At 48.3% G+C, this 21373-nt stretch overlaps 1 protein-coding gene across 2 annotated transcripts in view; it reads right to left on the minus strand.

The window, feature by feature from the left end:
- The window catches only part of SPAG9 (sperm associated antigen 9), a 1094694-nt gene that overhangs the window by 1022913 nt on the left and 50408 nt on the right, over positions 1-21373 (minus strand). For both annotated transcript variants that reach the window (XM_069200034.1, XM_069200033.1), the window contains exon 3: positions 20696-20766. In XM_069200034.1, coding sequence (XP_069056135.1) covers positions 20696-20766 — 71 coding nt within the window. The remainder of the gene's footprint in view (positions 1-20695; positions 20767-21373) is intronic.

Raw genomic sequence — 21373 nt, forward strand, 5'->3', positions numbered from 1 at the left:
TAGACCAACATACGACTTTACACTATGATGGTCAAGACTCCCCAGCTGAGTTCAGACTCTGCTGGCTCTCGAATATACCCAAAATGTATCTGCCTTTAATAATAGGTAGTGCCTACTGTCCCACTACTTGGTTACAGGAGATTTATATCCTGGTCAAGACATCCACCACTTCTCAGCGACTCCATGCAGTCTACCATAACTGAGATCCCCTCACTTGAAATAATGTTCCATGATATAAAGGTTTGTTGTACAGGGTTAAGTCTTTTAGACCTGCTTGCTTTACAACAGTCCCAGGGAGTATGCCTCAGAAACCTCCACATAGTTTCACTTTAGTCTAGTTCTAGAAGCAATTTACATCCAAACCAGAGCCCTGTCAGAAATGAACTTAAATTTCTGCCTAGGCAGATCGGTTTTCAAATTTGTTGGTAGGCATCTATGCCCTCATCCTTTCTGCAGCGTTAGGAGCTTACTGGAAATAACAGAGCCAACATTTTGTTATCCTGGAATCTCTCTTCAAAAACTTCTTTTTTTTTTTTTTTTTTTACTTGTTGATATGTGCCCTCTGACCTCTTCGGCCAAAATTCCAAAGAAATACACTGCACTCAACTGGACTGGTCACACTTTTGAGGGTCGCAAATCTTTTCATTGGCCTTGGCTTCCAACCAGTGACACATGACCAACATAAATTAGTCCACATCCAAATTCTTGTAATCACTTTGGACTCTTAAATAACGTCATATTCAGCTCAGACTCATACACTGAGCAGTACTAAACATTGTGCTACAATCTCTCCAATGATGGCCATAGGGTACTAGAGCCTTCCTGCAAATAACCTCTCCCTAGAAGAAAATGACCTTAACTGTCTAAAAATGGAAGAATCCATCAGGTCATTTTCATAAAATAAAAAAAAAGTATTCAGATAGTTGAGCGCATGCAAAATGTGCCTTGTGAGCCTGCAAGGCACACGGACCTTCAAATTTAAGAGAGCTAAAATACCCCATTTCCAGCTTGAAATAAACACAATGATTTTTTTTCCTCGACTTTGGGGGGGGGGGGGTTGGTTCCTTGGAGTGCAGATTGTTGGCCTAACTTTGGAGCCATTTCAACCATCTCTGTATAACTGTTCTGGTGAAAATGAATTTTAAAGGTGCGACTGGCCACAAATATTGAAATCACTGTTCATCAGGTGCGAGTGCGAATGAGCATATTCAGAAGTCCCAATGGGTCTCCTGATCCTGTTGTTGGCCACCGACAAACTGTCAAGACCTACAAGTCTATACATTTTGGTGCCCTGTGGATTTAGGTGCTGGCTTATTTCTAGAAACCAGTAGTAGTATGCCTAGGACATCTCTCACTTTCACACACACTCACACATAAACACAGAGTTGTATGCTGCTCCACTCACAATTATTGAGAAAGTAGGATAAAGAACAGATTTATCACAGCACATTTATTTAATACATTGTTAGGACTTGTCTGGCACATTAGATACACTGAGTAGACACTTTAAACAAAGCCACAATAGGAGGACTGAGTCCCAATGGTATCTGAAAACAGCCAAAAATCCATATTTTATTTTCACCACAGGACATTGCCACCTTAGGAACTTCACACACTTTTTCACCCTAAAGCTTAAACCCTATAAAAGAGTTTAGGGTCACAGCTTGGCTTAGGAAGACACTATAAAGGTTATGTCAATGTATGCCTTTGTTGCCATAAGTTTTCTTTCAATTACCAAAGAACTATAGGGTTTAGCCCCGATTCGAGAATGAATTATTGAGTGGACTTAATTTGCGTCATATGGCATCTGAATTCTAAACCATCATCACTTCCTAGTTTAAACATTTCTTCTACCATATCACTCTTTGGGGGAGTGAGAACAAAGACTGGAATCCCTAGGACCAAATGAGAAGTGCAATAACAACCAAGGCCTGGTATATACATGGTACATTTATTGACCAATAATCAGTGATAGTCCAAGGACCTAAAGAAAAGGCCAGACAAAAGTCACCTTTTCCCGAGCGTCTGAGCCATGACCATGACATTCTACATGTTGTGAGGATTTAAGGAGTGAAGCAGAAAAGACTAGCAATGAAGAAATACCCTTGTTATAAGGTATCAGTGATAGTATCTCAATCGAAAAAGCCTGGAAATTGATAGCAAGGACCAAGAAGTAACAATACCACCATCAGTGGGTTTGTGAGGCAAGATTCATCTCTTAATCAGAGGCTCCAGTGAAAATCAACAAAATCACTTTGGATGTTATTACAAAAATCCATACGTGAGATTATTGAAGTGGCATCTGCATGTTTTTTTATTTTGAACAGCTAATACACTATGGGGGTCATTACAACATTGGCGGTAAAAGCCGCTTACCGCCGTGCAGAAGACCGCCAACACACCGCCGCGGAAATCCGCCACAGCTATCATGACCCACAGCACGGAATCCGCCAAAATTCACACACCCATACAAGTCCGCCACACCAAAGGTCAGTGATAAACTAGCGAAAACAAATCCTCCACCGTCACGCCAACAGAAATACGCCCACACTATCACGACACACAAATCCACGCGGCGGTCTTTCAACCACAGTACACTCCGCTGCGCTCAAAATACACACACATATACAAAACACAGCCACATTGGACATTTCCAAATACACACACCTGATACACATACACACACCACTCCCAAACACCTAATACAATATAAAACACACACCCACCCACATCACCCACAAACCCCTACAACCAAAATCACGGGGAGAAGGCCAGAGAGACACTACAATCTACAACCAAGCATCCACAGGCACACAACACCATCACCCACATCACATCCACGCACCCCACACAACACACCACTAAATATCACCCTGCATATCACAACACACACCACCCCACACATCACCCACACCACCCCATGGCACGGGAAAGACACCGCAGGTTCTCGGAGGAGGAGCTCAGTGTCCTGGTGGAGGAAATCGTCCGGGTAGAGCCACAGCTATTCGGAGCACAGATGCAGCACACCTCCATAGCTAGGAAGATGGAGCTATGGCGCAGAATAGTGGACAGGGTCAACGCAGTGGGACAGCACCCAAGAAATCAGGATGACATCAGGAAGAGGTGGAAGGTGCGTTCCATGGTATCAAGACACCACCTTGCGGTTCAGCGGACTGGCGACAGACCCCCAACTCCTCACCCACAACTAACAACATGGGAGGAGCAGGTCTTGGCGATTCTGCATCCTGAGGGCCTCGCAGGAGTAGAAGGAGGAATGGACTCTGGTAAGTCAAATCTTCACTAACTATTACATCCCCCACCCTACCTGCATGCCATCACATACCCCACCCTCACCCCATCACTCCAACTTCTCACAAATGTGCCAATCACACAAACCACCCATCCCAACACAAAGCCCTGCATGCAACACCAAAGCATGGACACCCATCACCAAAGCATGCCCACTGCACATACCCATACACCCCCCAAAACCATCATCACACAAGGTCCCACACAGGAATGTAAGCACTGGGGTACACGGTCACCCACCCATTGCACACCATGCCACACACAGATATAATAAACATCCTTTTATACCCCTGCAGGACCCCTACCCAACGTCACCGGACAGGAGGGTCCACACATGTCCACACCACCAACAGAAGAGGCCAACAGTGATGACAGCACCTCTGTCCAACTGGATCTAGATGACCAGCCCGGCCCATCGGGGACCTCTGGACAATAGTTTCCCATCACACAGTCACAGGCCACTACAGAGCTTCCCCCCCTCTGGAAACACCAGCACAGCACCCACCCAGCGGACCCATACCTCTGTCCCCAGGACACGTCAATCAGCAGTGTGTCCACCACTACAGGGAACCCAGGCTAACCCACCACCCAAACAACAACAGGGACCTGGGGGCAGTGGTAGTGGGCACACGGTCCAGGGGACGGAGACCCACAACAAAGGGGAACTGGGAGGGCTGCTGTGCGACAGGGGGAGAACAGGCCAAGGGAACCCACTCTCCACGAGGCCCTCTCCTCCATCATGGGAGCCTACCACCACTCCCAGGAGACGATGGCAACGGTACTGGCCAAGTTTCAGGAGACCCAGCGTCTGCAGGAGGAACAGTATTTGGGCTACAGGAAGGAACTCAGAACCATCAATTCCACCCTGGGCACCATAGTAGGGGTACTGAAGGAAGTCTTCAACACCAGGAGGGACACTGTGGCACAACAAGGGGCCCCTGACACTAGCATGGACGATGAACTGCTCACCACCTCCGCCGGCGCTAGTGGACAGCACGCCCTGCCACAGGACCATCACACCAGCACCCCACCCCCTGCAGAGGGAGAACCACCCCGCAAACGGTCCCTGAGATCCAGGACAAAGACAGAGAACAATGCCAAGACCCCCGCCAAGAAATGAGACCACCCTAAATGTCATCTTTGTGTCCCACTTTGTCACCCTGTCCATCCTCAAACTGCCCCAGCTCCACTTCCTATGCCCATTTGGGCAATGCACCTGTGAGACTAATAGGCTGGACTCTGCCATGGACATTCCTCCTCCATCACCCATCACCATTTTACAACCCCCTCCAATACTGAGCACTTAAATAAACACCCTTGAAGCAGAAAACAATCTGGAGTCAGTCTGTGATTTCGAAATTGTGTATTAGCAATTACAGTGACAAAATGCTTTTTCAATTGTAATGTCAACATACCGATGTCATACAGCTCTAGTCCATGAGGAAACAAAGGAGATGTCACACAGTGGGACCCACATCTGTGAAATCGTAAGAGAAAGTGACAACTCAGTGACCATACACTGGGTGAAAATGACAGACAGTAGAGAGGTAGTAGTGTGAAAGTACATGTAGTAGGCAGGACTGTACTGTTACCTGTGTGTCACTGGAAATATTGCAGGATCACTGAGTTTCTGTTGTCCATGTACTGTTCTTCTGCTTCCTCGTCTTCACTGTCCACAGGCTCCACAGCTGCAACAACACCGCCATGTCGACCATCCTCCTGCAGAAAAGGCACCTGTCGTCGCAAAGCTAAGTTGTGAAGCATACAGCAGGCCACAATGATCTGGCACAGCTTCTTTGGTGAGTAGAATAGGGATCCACCTATCATATGGAGGCACCTGAACCTCGCCTTCAGGAGGCCGCAGGTCCGTTCGATAATCCGCCGAGTTCGCCCATGGGCCTCATTGTAGCGTTCCTCTGCCCTTGTCCTGGGATTCCTCACTGGGGTCAGTAGCCATGACAGGTTGGGGTAACCAGAGTCACCTGCAAATGGCGAGGGACAACTGTTAGACCAGAGGTCTTCAAACTGGGGGGGGACCTCAAGTGATCCCAGGGGGGGCGCCAAACTCTGGCCAAAAGAAATATTATACAGATAACATGCCTTTGTTTTAAGCAGAAGCATGTTATTGCGGTTTTAAAAAGGTAACAGTACTTAACTGCAATGTTTAAATAGGTTTAGACCTATTTAAACATTGCCATCTTTCCAAAATAATTGTGAAAAATTCTGAGGGGGGCCCAATGATTTTTATTTTTCAACTGGGGGGCGCGGCATTAGAAAGTTTGAAGACCACTGTGTTAGACACACACTAACCTGTAGGGATATCCCCAGATCCAGACAACCATTCCCGGTGCTCACCTAATAGCCACACACAGTGTCTCTGGAGTTGCCCCATCACATAAGGGATGCTGCTATTCCGCAGGATGTAGGCGTCATGCACTGAGCCAGGGAACTTGGTATTCACATGGGAGATGTACTGGTCTGCCAAACACACCATCTGCACATTAACGGAATAATAACTCTTCCGGTTTCTATACACCTTTTCACTCCTGCAGGGGGGACCAAAGCCACATGTGTCCCATCAATGGCACCTATGATGTTGGGGATATGTCCCAGGGCATAGAAATCACCTTTCACTGTCGGCAAATCCTCCACCTGAGGGAAAACGATGTAGCTCCGCATGTGTTTCAGCAGGGCAGACAACACTCTGGACAACATGTTGGAAAACATAGGCTGATGCTATGGCCACTGTTGTTTGAAATGACCCACTTGCAAGGAAACGGAACACTGACAGCACCTGCACTTCAGGGGGGATTCCTGTGGGATGGCGGATAGCTGACATCAGGTCTGGCTCCAGCTGGGTACACAGTTCCTGGATTGTGGCACGGTCAAGCCTGTAGGTGATGATCACATGTCTTTCCTCCATTGTCGACCGGTCCACCAGCGGTCTGTACACCGGAGGATGCCGCCACCTCCTCACATGTCCCAGCGGACGGTGCCTATGAAGGACAAAAGCGAGCACAGAGTCAACCAACTCAGAGGTACGTACCCACAGTTTACACAGAACAGTAATCCTAATCCGAAACGTGGCCTGTATGTGTGTTGAGTCTAGGCCTAGGTGTGTGTGACGCAGTTGAAAATGAAGCCATGTGGGCCCCTGAAATGGCAGCTGCCTGACCTCTAAAGTGGGATAATGGGATGTGAGGTAACTGCGCTGGCGTTGTACACCATCGTGGTAGGCGGTCGAAGGCGCAATGCTGCATTGGTTAACATTGGACCCCATGGGTCCCAGGAGCCAATGACGATGTACGCCGGTGGTGACGGTACGCACCGCCGCGGACGTGACTGACATTTTCTATCTGTTCAATCACTCGATACCTGATCTTCGACAGGAGAGGACCTACACTGCAAGTGCTGCTGTGATCTCGGTCTGGAAGAGACAATGGCTCGAGTGTCCGGGGAAAGGGCCCCTGCCTCCACATCGGAGGAGTTGGAGAAACTCGTGGATGGGGTCCACCCCCAGTACACGCTACTCTACTGTCCTCCAGACAAACAGGTTAGTACACTAGGAGCATGATGTATGGGCTATGCCTATGTGGAGTGGGGTGGATGAAAGATGGGGGGGGGGGGGGGGGGGGGGTGGAATTAAGCCGTGCATGAAACAACGTTGAATGCATGTGCCACATGGCAAGGGTAGGGATGGGGGCCAATGACTGTGACGGTGCAGTCGGTATTAAAATTTCTCTTCCCCCTGTACAATTCATGTAGGTCAGCGCCCACCAGAAAAAATATATTTGGCATGCCATCACCAAGGACGTCCGGACCCTGGGTGTCTACCACAGACGGAGCACCCATTGCCGGAAAAGATGGGAGGACATTTGCCGCTGGAGCAAGAAGACGGCGGAGGCTCAGCTGGGGATGGCCACCCAACGTGGGAGGGGTGCCCGTCGCACCATGACCCCCCCTGATGTTCAGGATCCTGGTGGTGGCGTACCCAGAGTTGGACGGGCACTTGAGGGCATCACAGCAGCCACAAGGGGTGAGTACACTCTCATCCTGCTGATTTTGCACACAATGGAGGTGTCTGAGTGGGGGAGGTGGACTGTGGGTTTCCCTAGGCCAGGGCGAGTTTAGAAGGCAAGGTCCCTCCGTAAGGCAGGCCATGTGGCACCCTACCCCACCTCTGTAGAGTGCCAAGTACACCTAGTCATGCCCCTGTGTCATCCATGTGTGCAGATGTCGTTCATAGCCTTGTAGGCCATTTCCCAGGAATTGAACAGTGGAGCCCAAGAGCGCGGCATAGTGCAGGGGGCTTCTGTGTCTGTCGTTTCCGCCAACGGTAGTGGTAATGCATGCACTCAACATGTCTTTCTTCTGTCGTTCCCCCCCCTTTTTGTGGTCTCCCTGTTCTTGTGTGCATTAGCATAATCAGGCGGAGGAGCAGTGGCACCGGAGCACGAGGGAGCTGCATCCCACATGACCCTGGGGGGTGACACTACGGACTCGGAGTTGACCAGTGGGACTGAAGGCGAGGGGAGCTCCACGGCGGGGACAGGACCTGACACCAGCGACACGGACTCATCCTCTGATGGGAACTCCCTTGTGGTGGCGGCAACATCTGTGCCCCCCGCATCAACAGTTACAGCCGCCACCCCCCTACCAGCACCGCCCTCCCAGAAGCCCCTCAGCCTTTGCCCTGTGCCCACTCACACCTGCATACATCTACAGCCACTACTGCCATCACCAGCACACACACCACCACACCCCGCTCACGTGCAGTCACCACTCCCACTATCATTCACACGTCCCATGTGTCCTCTCCCAGTGTGTCTGTGACGCCACCTCCCAAGATACACAAACGCAGGCACACCCACCCAACAGCCATCCACCTCACAACAGCCTCCAGCGCACGCACCTTCACCCAAAGTCACCAAACGAACACCTCCTACAACCACAACCTCTTCCTCCACTCCCAAACCCCCTCCAGCTACCTGTCCCAGTGTCTCCCAAAAACTTTTCCTGTCCAACCTTGACCTCTTTCCCACACCTTCCCCACCCCGTCCGTCTCCTAGGGCCCGACTCTCCAGGTCCCAACCTAGCACCTCAGCCACATCTCTGGGACCAGTGGTGCCTGAAGTCATCGGAATCTGGAGTGCACCGGCCACCAAGGAGCCACAGCACAGACAGTCCCCCACCTGTGAAGCATCAGAAGTTGGCCAGTGCCCGGCGGGAGAGGGGGAAGACTCCAGCTACCAAAGCCGCTCCCAGGGGTCCCGGTGGGAGTGTGGAGTCAGCTGCAGCGCCTTCCAAGGTGGGGAAGGGCCACAAGAGACCCGGCAAGTCTGGGAAGAGCAGCACGGCGGAGAAGACCGCCATCATCCCCGCTGCCCAGGAGGCCACCGCCAGCACCTGCCCCGCTGCCCAAGAGGCCACCGCCAGCACCTGCCCCGCTGCCCAAGAGGCCACCGCCAGCACCTGCCCCGCTGCCCAAGAGGCCACCGCCAGCACCTGCCCCGCTGCCCAAGAGGCCACCGCCAGCACCTGCCCCGCTGCCCAAGCCCCGCCAGCACCTGCCCCGCTGCCCAAGAGGCCACCGCCAGCACCTGCCTTGCTGCCCAAGAGGCCACCGTCAGCACCTGCCTTGCTGCCCGCCATCATCCCCCGCTGCCCAGGAGGCCACCGCCATCATGCCCCGCTGCCCAGGAGGCCACCGCCATCATGCCCCGCTGCCCAGGAGGCCACCGCCATCATGCACCGCTGCCCAGGAGGCCACCGCCATCATGCCCCGCTGCCCAGGAGGCCACCGCCATCATGCCCCGCTGCCCAGGAGGCCACCGCCATCATCCCCCGCTGCCCAGGAGGCCACCGCCATCATCCCCCGCTGCCCAGGAGGCCACCGCCATCATCCCCCGCTGCCCAGGAGGCCACCGCCATCATCCCCCGCTGCCCAGGAGGCCACCGCCATCATGCCCCGCTGCCCAGGAGGCCACCGCCATCATGCCCCGCTGCCCAGGAGGCCACCGCCATCATGCCCCGCTGCCCAGGAGGCCACCGCCATCATGCCCCGCTGCCCAGGAGGCCACCGCCATCATGCCCCGCTGCCCAGGAGGCCACCGCCATAGAGGACCGCCAGCACCAGCCCCGCTGAGCTAGAGAGGACCGCCAGCACCAGCCCCGCTGAGCTAGAGAGGACCGCCAGCACCAGCCCCGCTGGGCCAGACACGACCGCCAGCATGAGCCCCCCTGGGCTAGAGAGGACAGCCAGCAGCTGAGTCATTGCAAAGGAGCCCGCCGCCTCAAGGCACCGCTGAACAGGGCGCTACTGCCACAAGCACCGCTGAACAGGGCAGCGCTGAACAGGGCAGCGCTGAACAGGGCAGCGCTGAACAGGGCAGCGCTGAACAGGGCAGCGCCTCCTCAAGCACGGCTGAACAGGGCACCGCCGCCTCAAGCACCGCTGAACAGGGCACCGCCGCCTCAAGCACCGCTGAACAGGGCACCGCCGCCTCAAGCACCGCTGGCCAATGAGCGCCAAGGGCACTGACGCTACTGAGTCCGTCACGAGCAGGATGAAGCACTCTGGGCACTATGCCCCCTCCGGAACCAGTGGAGACTGTCATCCACTACCTTTGTCCTTAGCACGATGAAGCACTCTGGGCACCATGCCATCTCCAGAACCAGTGGAGACTGTCATCCACTACCTCCGTCTTTAGTAGGATGAAGCACTCTGGGCACCAGGCCCCCTACCTCTGTCCTTAGCAGGATGAAGCACTCTGGGCACCATGCCCCCCTCCAGAACCAGTAGAGACTGTCATCCACTACCTCTGTCCTTAGTATAATGAAGCACTCTGGGCACCACGCCCCCTCCAGAACCAGTGGACAAAGACATCCACTATCTCTGTCCTTAGCAGGATGATGCACTCTAGGCACCATGCCCCCTCCAGAACCAGTGGAGACTGTTATCCAATTGAGAGACTGTGGCTTTGCACTCCCCAGGAGGGAACAGTGGGCAACCCACCCACTGTATAGACTTGAGAGACTGTGGCTTTGCACTCCCCAGGATGGAACAGTGGGCAACCCACCCACTGTAGAGACTTGAGAGACTGTGGCTTTGCACTCCCCAGGATGGAACAGTGGGCATGTGGCCCTCTCGTGGATTTGGCTTTGTGCACTCAACCGGCTGAGGTGCTCCCCCTTTCCCTCCCCCTGAGGTGCCTGTTTTCTTGCTCTCTGATGCCCCTGCAGTGTTCTCTCCATCATGGTTGGGGATCTTGTGTGGGCCTGGTGTTCCACGGACTTCATTGGAGCACTACCTGGACTACTAAGCTTGGTGTGTGTGTATATATATATAGAATGCAAAGACAAAAGGAAATGAGGTGAACGATATATATATTTTTTTTGTGTACTTGATTTTAATATATTACAATCGTTCACCTCATTTCCTTTTGTCTTTGCATTCTTCCGGGGGGTTGGGGAGTGTAACTGTAATGTATCATCCTGTATTGGTGTGTGTGTGTGTTGTAGTGGGTGGGGGTGTTGCTTGTGTGTGTCCCTGTTTTTTCCCTCCCCTGTGTCATAGGTGCAGTACTCACCGTTGTCTTCGCCGCCGGCGTTCGTGCTCCTGGTAGAGGAGCAAGAAGATAAGGGCTGGCAGGGTGTGCAACTCTGGTTCCATGGCGTCCGGATTCCTCGTGACGTGTGTAGAGGTGAGCGTTTTCCCTTTGAAGTCCTGTTTCCACCGTGTTTTTGTCCGCAGTGAATCCTCCCCGGAAAAGGTTGCAGATTGGTAGGTTGTGATACTGTGGGCGGTACTTTGTCTTCCGCCTGTCTGTTGGCGGTGACTGACAAGCTGTTTGTCTGTACCGCCGTGGCGGTCGGAGTGTTAAAGTGGCTGTCTTTGTTGGCGGTTTTCGCCACAGTCGTAATTCCAATTTTTTTTTACCGCCGGCCTGTTGCCGGTTTTACCGCCGCTTTAATACCGTCCTCCAGGGTTGTAATGACCACCAATATGTAGGGGAAGACGGGTAAAAGACTGGTAAAAATAACATTGATGATAATTAGAGCAGAATGGAAACACTGCAGTAGATAAAGGGATATTTACAGAAGGTTGGGGTACATACTGCAGGAATTGCAATTAAATGTGTAATAGTATTGCGGAGGTTCAAACTAGACTGCTGTCAAGGTTTGAGATTGAGATTGATAGATGTTGATGAGTAAACTAAGGGATTGGATGGTTCCCTCAACCACATTAACAGAATTACTATCCTGGATTACTGGACCAAAGGAAAATAAAAACAATTACTCGCCTGAACTCCAGCAACTTGCATAAGTAGAAATGATACATTAAATCAAAAGTAGTAAAGCTGCCTTAAACCTGCAAAGCTAAACCGGTTAATTCATCTGGAGGGCTGTCAGCAACTAATTGACTGAAACACCATGAGCAGCCATTAAATGAAAAGGAACGTTTTTATGTTCCTTTAAGCAGAGAGTATGTTGTCCTCTAGTATCTCTGCACAATCAGCCATCAACACTATGGGGGTCATTACAACCCTGGCGGTGGTTTTGGAGGAAGCACTGCCAACAGGCTGGCGGTGCTTCCAGGGGCATTAAGACCACAGCGGAAGCACCGCAGTCGCACCGCCGGGACCGGTGTTTTCCCGCCACATTGGTCCCGGCGGTTTAAGTCCCCCAGGGCAGTGCAGCTTGCAGTGCTGCCCAGGGGATTACGAGTCCTCGTCCCGCCAGCCTTTTCATGGCGGTAAGAACCACCATAAAAAGGCTGGCAGAAAGGGGAGTCGTGGGGCCCCTGGGGCAGTGGCATGGGCAGTGCAGGGGCCCCCTGCCACGGCCCCATGGAGCTTTTCACTGTCTGCTATGCTATGCAGACAGTGAAAAGTGCGACAGCCGCAACACCGCCAGCTCCATTTGGAGCCGGCTACCGTGTTGCGGGCCAGCGAGGATCTCATAATAGACCCTGCGGGAGTGCTGCCGCATTGGCAGCCGCCTGGCGGTTCAACCTTGGCGGGCGGCGGTTGCCGCCCACCACGGTTGCAATGAGGGCCTATATCTCTTCAATACTCAATCTCCAAAGGCAATTTCTCAGCTGTAAAACTGATCATCTGCACAGCCACACTGAAACTGGAACTTTATAGAACGGTTTTAAGAGCATCCAACCCACAGATTCTCAGTCATAAATATACATTAATAAACATTCTCTATGTGCAAATGTATGCACATTCTTGAACCTGATCCCACAGATCAAAAACATCTAATACCTCCTAGAAGATAGCAGAAGGGGTTATTTGGCTCCAACAGACTACGCTACTCCAAGCCCTCCCTGATTTCATTACAAGATCAGCTAGAGGAGGTGACTGGGTGAAAGAAAAATATACTTTCACCAATGTCATGTTTGATGATCTCCTGGTCCCGGTTTATAGCGTAGTGTATGGTCTGTTTCTTATTGTGCTTTGAAATCTCATGGCAAAAAGTTAATTTTTCTCCAAATGTTTTGGTTTGCATAGAGCTAAGCTAATAATTTTACAAGTTGGAGATATATGGCAGATACCTTTAATGCACTTCTGCTTTAATGATGTATTAATCTATGGCCTAGGGTCAGATATTAGAGGCAACAATTGAGAACATTTTTGTTTCAAATTCTGATCTGTTTTCTTCTAAGATTCCAGATGTACATGCATGCTCTTTTTGGTCTTAGGTTCTATATTTATGCCACTAAAATAGAATAAGAAAATAAACTAAATGTAATTAACAGAATGCTCTAATTAATCTCTGCCACTGACAATTACTCAGAGTTACATTCCAGGCCATCATTTTCTTTGCTCATTGTGACAACAATTTCCAAATCAGGCTTGGCCTCACCCCAGTAGGGACATCCTAAATTCAACTGCTAGACCACATATGTTTTTTTCCGCAACAACTGTGATGGAATAACAGCAGAGTGAAGGACTACATTCATGCCTGAAATACAGGTCATGACAATTACAGACAATTTGTGGTTCACTATTTTTCACTGATTAGAGGGCTATCGATTTGTTTAGTGTCACCTGTGTTCTACACCAGCTACCACTAGTCTTCATCTAATCTATATTAACCGCTGAATGACAGCATGATTGCATGTGATGGTAAGGATATGGGACTCAAACTGATAGCTGGCTGAACTCGGATCCTCATCCACACTCAGCACCCACCCTAGATAATCTCGGATTCTATGTCAGTAACGGAGGCCCAGATTATGCATTAACTTTATTCATTTATTTGCTCAGCAGCCAAACCAACATTACAATAAACATTAAAGACTACAAACATCCCATGAGTCTTTAGTGTTTCCCTTTCAGCAGTTCAACCTTAGAGTCCAGCATATAAAACATGCACCTAGGAAAATCACTTCCTCAATCTCCGCTGCTCAATAGCCAGGAAGGTGCTTTTCCCTGGTGAATTTGTGCATGGTTTGGGGTATTTATGCTTTTTACTGTATTAATGCATATTTTCTATATCCCATTGACTGCAGTTGGCTGTTGTTGAGTGCCGCGGCTGTCCGTCGGGGGCAGCATGCCTCACTAGAAGCCTCCTTGATGCTCTGTGGGTGCAGTGATTTCCAGCACTGTTAGGCAGAGTGCACTATATTTCTTATGCTTGTAGGGCCTCTTGGGGGCGCAGGATATAACACTGGCACCAGCGTTTTTGCATTCCAGCGATTCCTCACCTGACGTCAGCAAAGAACACTGGTCGGGCCCTGTAAAGGGCACAGTGCATGCAGCAAGACATCATTTCTCACAAAGGTACCATTATCTTTTGCGCAGCTAGTTGACTCTGCTTCCCATGACTGGGGATCCGGGTCAGTTGCCTGTCAAGCATGAGGTGAGCAGAAGCCAGCCTTGATCCCAATCTCACTCATCATTTCTTTTCGTTGCTCCAGAGGTGCCATCCAGGGCATAATAAGCATTGGAAACAACAAGGAATTGCTACATCCTAATAATATTGGCTACTGCCACCCCTTCCACAATGACTGTACACCAATGTAATTCCTTCTGCGGGATGGATTATAGAGTTGAGCCCTAATTTTTTTCCACATAGATCCCTTAGGCACCTTCTCTGGACCTGACCCATGATTCTAACACCGAGTTCTGGGGGAGGCAGGGGTCAAGGATGAGGGAAAACCTCTCCTTCCCATTCACATGGTGTTGATTGACACCACTGACGGCTCCCTCCAGAGAGCGATCTCTTCGGTCTTACAAACCCTGAGTAAGCAGATAACTTACAGCCTGATGTAATGTGGTACCGCCGCTAAGGGAAGGTTTGGGTTCTGTTCCCCCAAGTGACACTCAGGGTGCATGTCAAGGTAAACAAAAAGCCAAAGCTGAGGCTGTCCCCCTCAGCGGAGGATGCCTCTGAAAGGCTGCGGAACGTGTTCTTGACAGAGCACACTGACGCCTTGGCATGGCAAGATGCAGATTCCCAGTCTGGGGTTACCCTCAATGAAGACTATTCCTACTTCCCTCAGGGGCTAGAATGACGATGCTGGGGTAGACTCCAAAAAAAAAACAATGAGGACTCTGGTGAAAAACCAAATCCCAGTACACCTCGGTGACCGGAAGGTGGCACCAAACATCCCAGGCTGGATGATCAGGGTGTGGCTCTATACAAGATATGATGGACACAAAGGATCTTCTGGATCCTGATTAAATTTAACACCCCCTCTCGGCAGACTAGGTCCCCTCCAACAAGGCTGCAACATATGTGGCTTCCCAAATTTGCAAACCTATGGACAAAGGGGTCAGGGGTAGACTCAGAGCAGAATGCCCAAGGCCTTCTTTAGCAGGGAATGCGGTCTGCACTCCAGAGACAGACAGAAAAATTGTGACTTTCTTCACAAAGTTAGGTCTGAACCAGTCAGAGAGATCTTTGACATGGCTGAACCTGCCCATGAATTAGGTGAACTATTTGACCTTGCTACACTATCTGGATTGACCCAATGGGCTATTTGCTTCCTGTGGAACGCCAATTGTGCACTCTCCACAAAGAGCTAACTGCCTTTCTGGATTAAGATCGACCCCAACCTAGGGGAGCTGGCTACCACGGAGGCCAGGGCAGTGGCAGAGGGAAGTTTCTGCAGAGACCATTTCATTGAAGAGTTCACAAAGTTTTTCCTCCTTCGATAAGGCCCAACCTATCCGTAAGGCGTTCAAGAAGAAGGTTTTTGGTCGGGCCAGGAGAGGTGGGGGACGCTCCTCTGGCCGCACCTACAACACCAACCCCCACAAGCTCCAGACAAGGTGATCCCTGAAGTGGCAGGACCAAATATGAAGGCTTCTACCCCACCCAAGGCAAAGGTAGAGGTAGCTGCAGCCGGGGGAATTTGAGGCACCACAAATGCCCCGGGGAGTGCCAGCGGTAAGCACTACCCCTTTTTATCTACCAGAGGTAAAAGGCAGGCTACAATGGTTCATTAGAACGTGGGGATCGCTCACAGGGGATGCCTGGGCACTGCAAACGGTGGAGGGCTTCCAAATAGAATTCTATGTAACCCACAACAAGCTTCAGATCCCCAGTCCCTAGTGTTCTTGCAAATGGCAATGCACGTTGTTGACAAAGAGGTTCAAGACCTGTTACACAAAGGGCCAATCATTTCTACCACCTAGCATCCCAGGGGTTTTCTCAGTAACATCTTCATGGTGGAAAGAAAGATAAAGGGTTTTACTCTGTCATCAACTTAACGGCTTCTAACAGGTGGGTAGTATAACAGCATTTCATGGGAGGGCATTTGAGACATCCTCCTTTTGGCTGGCTTGTCATATAGGACATGAGGGACGCATATCTCACCATTTTTCCCCCCACATCAGTTTCTGCAGTTCATGTGGAGGTATCAGATTTTCTAGTGAAGATGTCTCCCTTTCAGTCCCTTCTTCGCACCATAGTGATTCACCAAGGTGTTACCCACTGGCCATGGCTTGGCTTCGAGTGAGAGGAATCAGACTCATTGTGTATCTGGACGACATCTTTCTGATGAATCAGTATAGAGCCTAATTAGAGACGCAACTGCAATTGGCGATATCTCGGCTTCAAAATCTAGGGTTCATCAAAGTTCAGAAGTCTGAGTATGTTCCTGCTCAAAAGATGCTTTTTCTGGGCTTTGAGTTAGATGATCAGTACCTCAAACTCCCTCACAAGAAAATGCTTTTCAATCGTAGGGAACTGCGCAGAACATAAGAAAGATACAAGTCTCTCTCCGGCCAGGATTGCTGGTCTTCTCTTCATCTATTCTGGCGATTTTTCCAGTACCGCTCCATTCCAGAGTGGTCAGGAGAGGTCTTACTTATGCCCACGAGGTCAGTCTCATTTCAGAAGCGCGACGGGAGATCCAATGGTGGCTACACTACATGCAAGCCTGGAACCGCAGGGCTACTTTTTGGTCCGAATCAAAATCTGGTCATAGAGTCCAATGTAAGTGGTCTGGCCTGTGGAACCCGGTGTGGAGAGGCTGCAACCAGAGTACAGTGACTGGTGTCAGATGTGCACGTACTTTACATTAATGCGCACATATTTACACCAGATGGTGTCTTGTTCTCTACATCAAGGAGGATCAAAACTAATGCCAGAGTTGTGCATTATCTGACTTTCCCTTCTCACCCCAAATTGTGTGTAGTGAGGTGCCTTCGGGCCTACGAAGCCACAACTAAAAACCATGTAGTCTGCCTGGAATGAGACAACTTCTTGTAGCGCTTAATAAACCTTTCAAGCCGGTGTCCACTCCGACCATCGCCAGATGGGTGAAGGAGATTCTACCAGAGGCTGGCATTAATACCTCCACCTTTGGTGTGCATTTGGCTAGAGTAGCGATTGCCTCAAAAGATTTGGTGCTGGGGTGACTACTGGAAGACATTCTCATATCAGCAGATTCGTAATCAGATTCTACATCTGAGACATTCTATTTTAAGCCAATCCATGAGATAGCCTCCCTGGTGGTCAACCAGCTTTAAACTTGCCTAAACAGAGCCTCCGGTCCTGACATAGTATATTAAAATATCCTAGCTATCGTGAAGGAAAGTTTCAGTTCTATTAAGGAAACTGAGCAAGGATTATCCTTCCCCCCCCCCCCAGTTATTCATTCTTATTTCAATGACCCGCCCTCAATGGGACGAATTTACAGATGTGAGGTTGTGTTTATACATTTTTTTCCTGACATCGTTGTTATATCATGGCTCTGAGTTATACCGGTAGTGGTCATAATATGTTTTAAGACTGCTTTTGTAGAGGTTTGTCAATGGCCGATTCCCAAAGGTTGATTTATTTTCTTTTTGCTGTGGCAGAAGCCGATTCCAAACAAGATGTCTGAATTAAACAGACGGAAGGAAATCTATCACACTAAGAAAGAGTACGTGATTTTCTTTGGTGGAGTTTTTATAAGCTGGACTCTATGGTTGAATTGTTGAAAGTGAAATCTCAAAGGCACGTGGGATTTGTAGTACTTAATGTTGTTTATTCTAATGCTGGTTTGGCTGCTGAGCAAATAAATTGGACATGTCTACACAAGTCTTTTTTATTTAATATTTTATTGATCAGGTAGAAAACGTCCATTACAAAAACAATTGGAATGATTGAACTTTCTTAAGCATTAACAATAATATAGCAACAATATTCATATGATGAGAAAAAAGCAGCACAAACTAAGCAATGAAGACAAAAAAATAAAAGCAAACCTCATTTCATTTCATTCCCCCTGTGCCCTTACTCTTAGGCACAAAAATAAAAAAACACATAGGCTTGCGTACTACAGGCTCAATCAGATACTTTCAATCTATTGACGTTAGTCTGACTTGTCACACCAAATGTCTCAAGTTTTTAAGGACCCCAAGTCTTGGGGTCATGCAAACCTGTAGCTTATCACTAATTGACGAGATTATTTTGGTCCAGAAGCGAGCGAGAGCTGGGCAGGTGAAACATAAATGAAGCCAACTTCTTTTGCCTTGGCCACATCTGAAGTATACAGCTGAAATAGAGAGGTACTATTTCTGGATGTGGCAGGGATTGCAATGTAGTAACCATTTGGAGCAAAAGGCCATGCTTTTGAAATATGCACCTCAAATAGTTTTGTGAGCTATTTATTTGTTGCTGCACGGAGAGCACTGATCTATTATGCATCCTGTGGCGGTTGTAATCTAGGTCAGTGCTGAGGGGACAACTTTGTCCTACAATTGCTGCTGGAGCAGGCAGTACCAGTTGCCTATTCCACTAAGGCTGTTCACAAAGTAGGCTTTTCTGACACCTTCCGCAAGTCAATTGGTTTTCATCTGGTTATGCCGTATGTAGTAACTGATTTTCAGTTAAGAGAATGCTAGCTTGGGAGGGACAGCTGAATTACTGGCATTAAGTTGTTCCAGGATTACACTTTCCTGGGCAGTATAAAAATTGCAGAACCTTTTCTCAATCTTCGATGGGTCTGACCTCCAAGGATATCTTTAACAGCATATATTCTCCTATGCATACATTGGGGGGGGGGAGGGGTGGAGTGAAAAATGGAGAACTGAAATTTTTCTTTAGGATTCTTAAATATACATTCCAAAATGAGTGGGAGCTTTTATAGAGTATGCTTAAACAACTTAGGCATTCTGAGGAACCAGAAGCCAAATATTGGCCTCTTGCAGCATTTGCTGAAGATAAAAACAATTCTACTGTATATTCTCGGTCACTGCTCGGATAAGCCAATTGTGAAAGGCTGCTTGGTAATACTTTCTGATGTGCAGAAGTGTCGTCAGCCCAACCTCCTTTATATTCGTCAAGTTGGTGCAGTCCTTCTTCCCCTGCCACAAAAAGTGGCATAATGCTTGATCTCTCACATTAAAAAAAGATTGCTGGCCTCTAATCATGATATTCGAGAAAGTGAAAATGAATAGCCAGAGAATGGCCAGCTTAATTAAAGCTATGCGTCCTATAATGGTCAGAGGTAAAAATTGCCATTGGAGAAATAGACAGCACGCCTTATTGAGGGTGGTAGTGTAATTTAATTTGAATTAAACTGAAAAGTTATGCAAAACAAATTCTCAGATATCTTATAGGGCAGATGGTGGAATAGTGTAGCCTTATTTCAATGGACAGAATTGAGGGAGTACTGTTTAACAAGAGAACTTCAGGTTTGGCATGTTTTATTTTGTAGCCCGCAATATCAGTTAATGTCAGAATTTTAGCGAATGCATTGAGAATGTTTAACTCTTCAGCTTCTAAACAGAGGAAGATATCATCCGCAAAGAGCTTAATCTTTGGAGCTCCTTGGAAGGGGGCCATGACCACACAAATCAACTTTCACTGCATCCTAGTTCCATACCCTGAAGATGCGGAACAAAATCTTCGAATGCCTCCCATGTAACACCTGAAAAAACGTCACTTATGCCCTAGTCACCAGCGGGTTGGACTACAGGAACACTCTCTACACTGGGATAACCAAGCAACTCACTAGAAGACTACAAACCATCCAGAACTTGCCAGCTAGGCTTCTGCAAGTAACAAATGACCTGCTTTCCAATTCACCAACCTACTGTAAGTAGGGCTAGGTACACATACACATCTGCTCAATGCCAGGATAACTCACAGGTGATAGTGTGCCCTACATATACATAACATAAACATGGTAATTGCAGATTACTAGAAAGGTGTGCAGTGACTGATCCTATCAAGCAGCAATAGTTTCTAAATCTTATCAAAGCATTACAAGTTTTACCTGGACCATATTCCCAACATGTTCAGGACACCACAACTTGTTAAACATTGAAACTGCATTATTGCAGTTTCTGTCCTTTGTACCCAACCCATTCACATTAGACTGCTTTTAAACTTTAACAGAAACTTAATGTCAATCTGTTTGTTATCATTTGTCAATCCAGAAAGTCTACTTTTACTTCATCCATGTGTAGGAGATACATTGTTACATTGCTCCTCTGCTCTTTCAAAGATAATCCTCCAAATTTTACCCTATGGCAGCATGAGAAGTTGATTATGTGATTTAAAAAAAGCTATGTATGCTAGTCGGGGCAAATCAACATTTTCCGTTGATGCAGGGAAAAAGGATAACCTAATGGTCCCTGCTTGCTTGATGTCTTAAACAGAAGACCAGATGACCTCACAAGTAATATTTTCTTATTTATTTAGCTTTGCATGAATATAAGCTAAAAATACATTTCTGTTGCACCAATTTACCAATTATTCAGTTGCCCAACTGACTTTTGTTCAATACTCTTCTGTTGCTGGCTAAATCATCACTTTTCTGGATGTCACCATGTTAAAACCCACTACTGGCTTCAAAAGCAATCATTCAAGAGAGAAAACATCAATAGCATATTTAACTACCAAGAAAGTAATTTTACAAATGGATAAAACCTACCTCTGAATGTCTCTGATGAAGGGAACCATACTCTTTCTTCAGCTCCGCCTCCCTTTCTTCAAGCCTGCTAACTGGAAGAAAAAAAAAGTTTTTAAAAAAAAACATGAAAAATTTGAGAAAAATCCCAGAAATCATCATTCTGTGCTGTTCAAGAATCATGGGCAATTAACAGAAATAAACAGAGGTGGAGCTGATTGCCTCGAATAAAGTACCTGATTTACAACCTTTGTTTTAGTTTAGTTCATAGTGGAAAGATTTGAGAACTAGTCCCCAAAACAGTTGAAACTTAAGCCAGACACTGTGACTTTTTAATAAACACTGAATGCCAAAAGACCCCTTCCCCTCAACTGCCATGAGTATCTGAAAGACCTCCCCCCACCCCCCCACCCCAAAAAAAGTGTCTACATTTTACACCTTTTCTGCCCGATAACTTAGGAGAGAGTTTGAGGGTATGGTTACTTCATAAGTCCTACTTAGTCCCCCACAACCTCACAATCAACTCCATTTCCAACAGTTGTGACATATTCTCATTTTTTTTAAAAAAGGAGAAAAAAAAGTAAGAAAGCAACAGCAGCATCATAAACAAAGAACAAGCTTTGTTGGAATTCTTTAAAAAATTATCTTCACTCCGGGAACATGAATCAAGCGAAAGGAATAAGATAACATTTGCTGAAACCC

This window comes from Pleurodeles waltl, chromosome 7, assembly GCF_031143425.1.
Source record: "Pleurodeles waltl isolate 20211129_DDA chromosome 7, aPleWal1.hap1.20221129, whole genome shotgun sequence".
Classification (NCBI taxonomy): Eukaryota; Metazoa; Chordata; class Amphibia; order Caudata; family Salamandridae; genus Pleurodeles; species Pleurodeles waltl.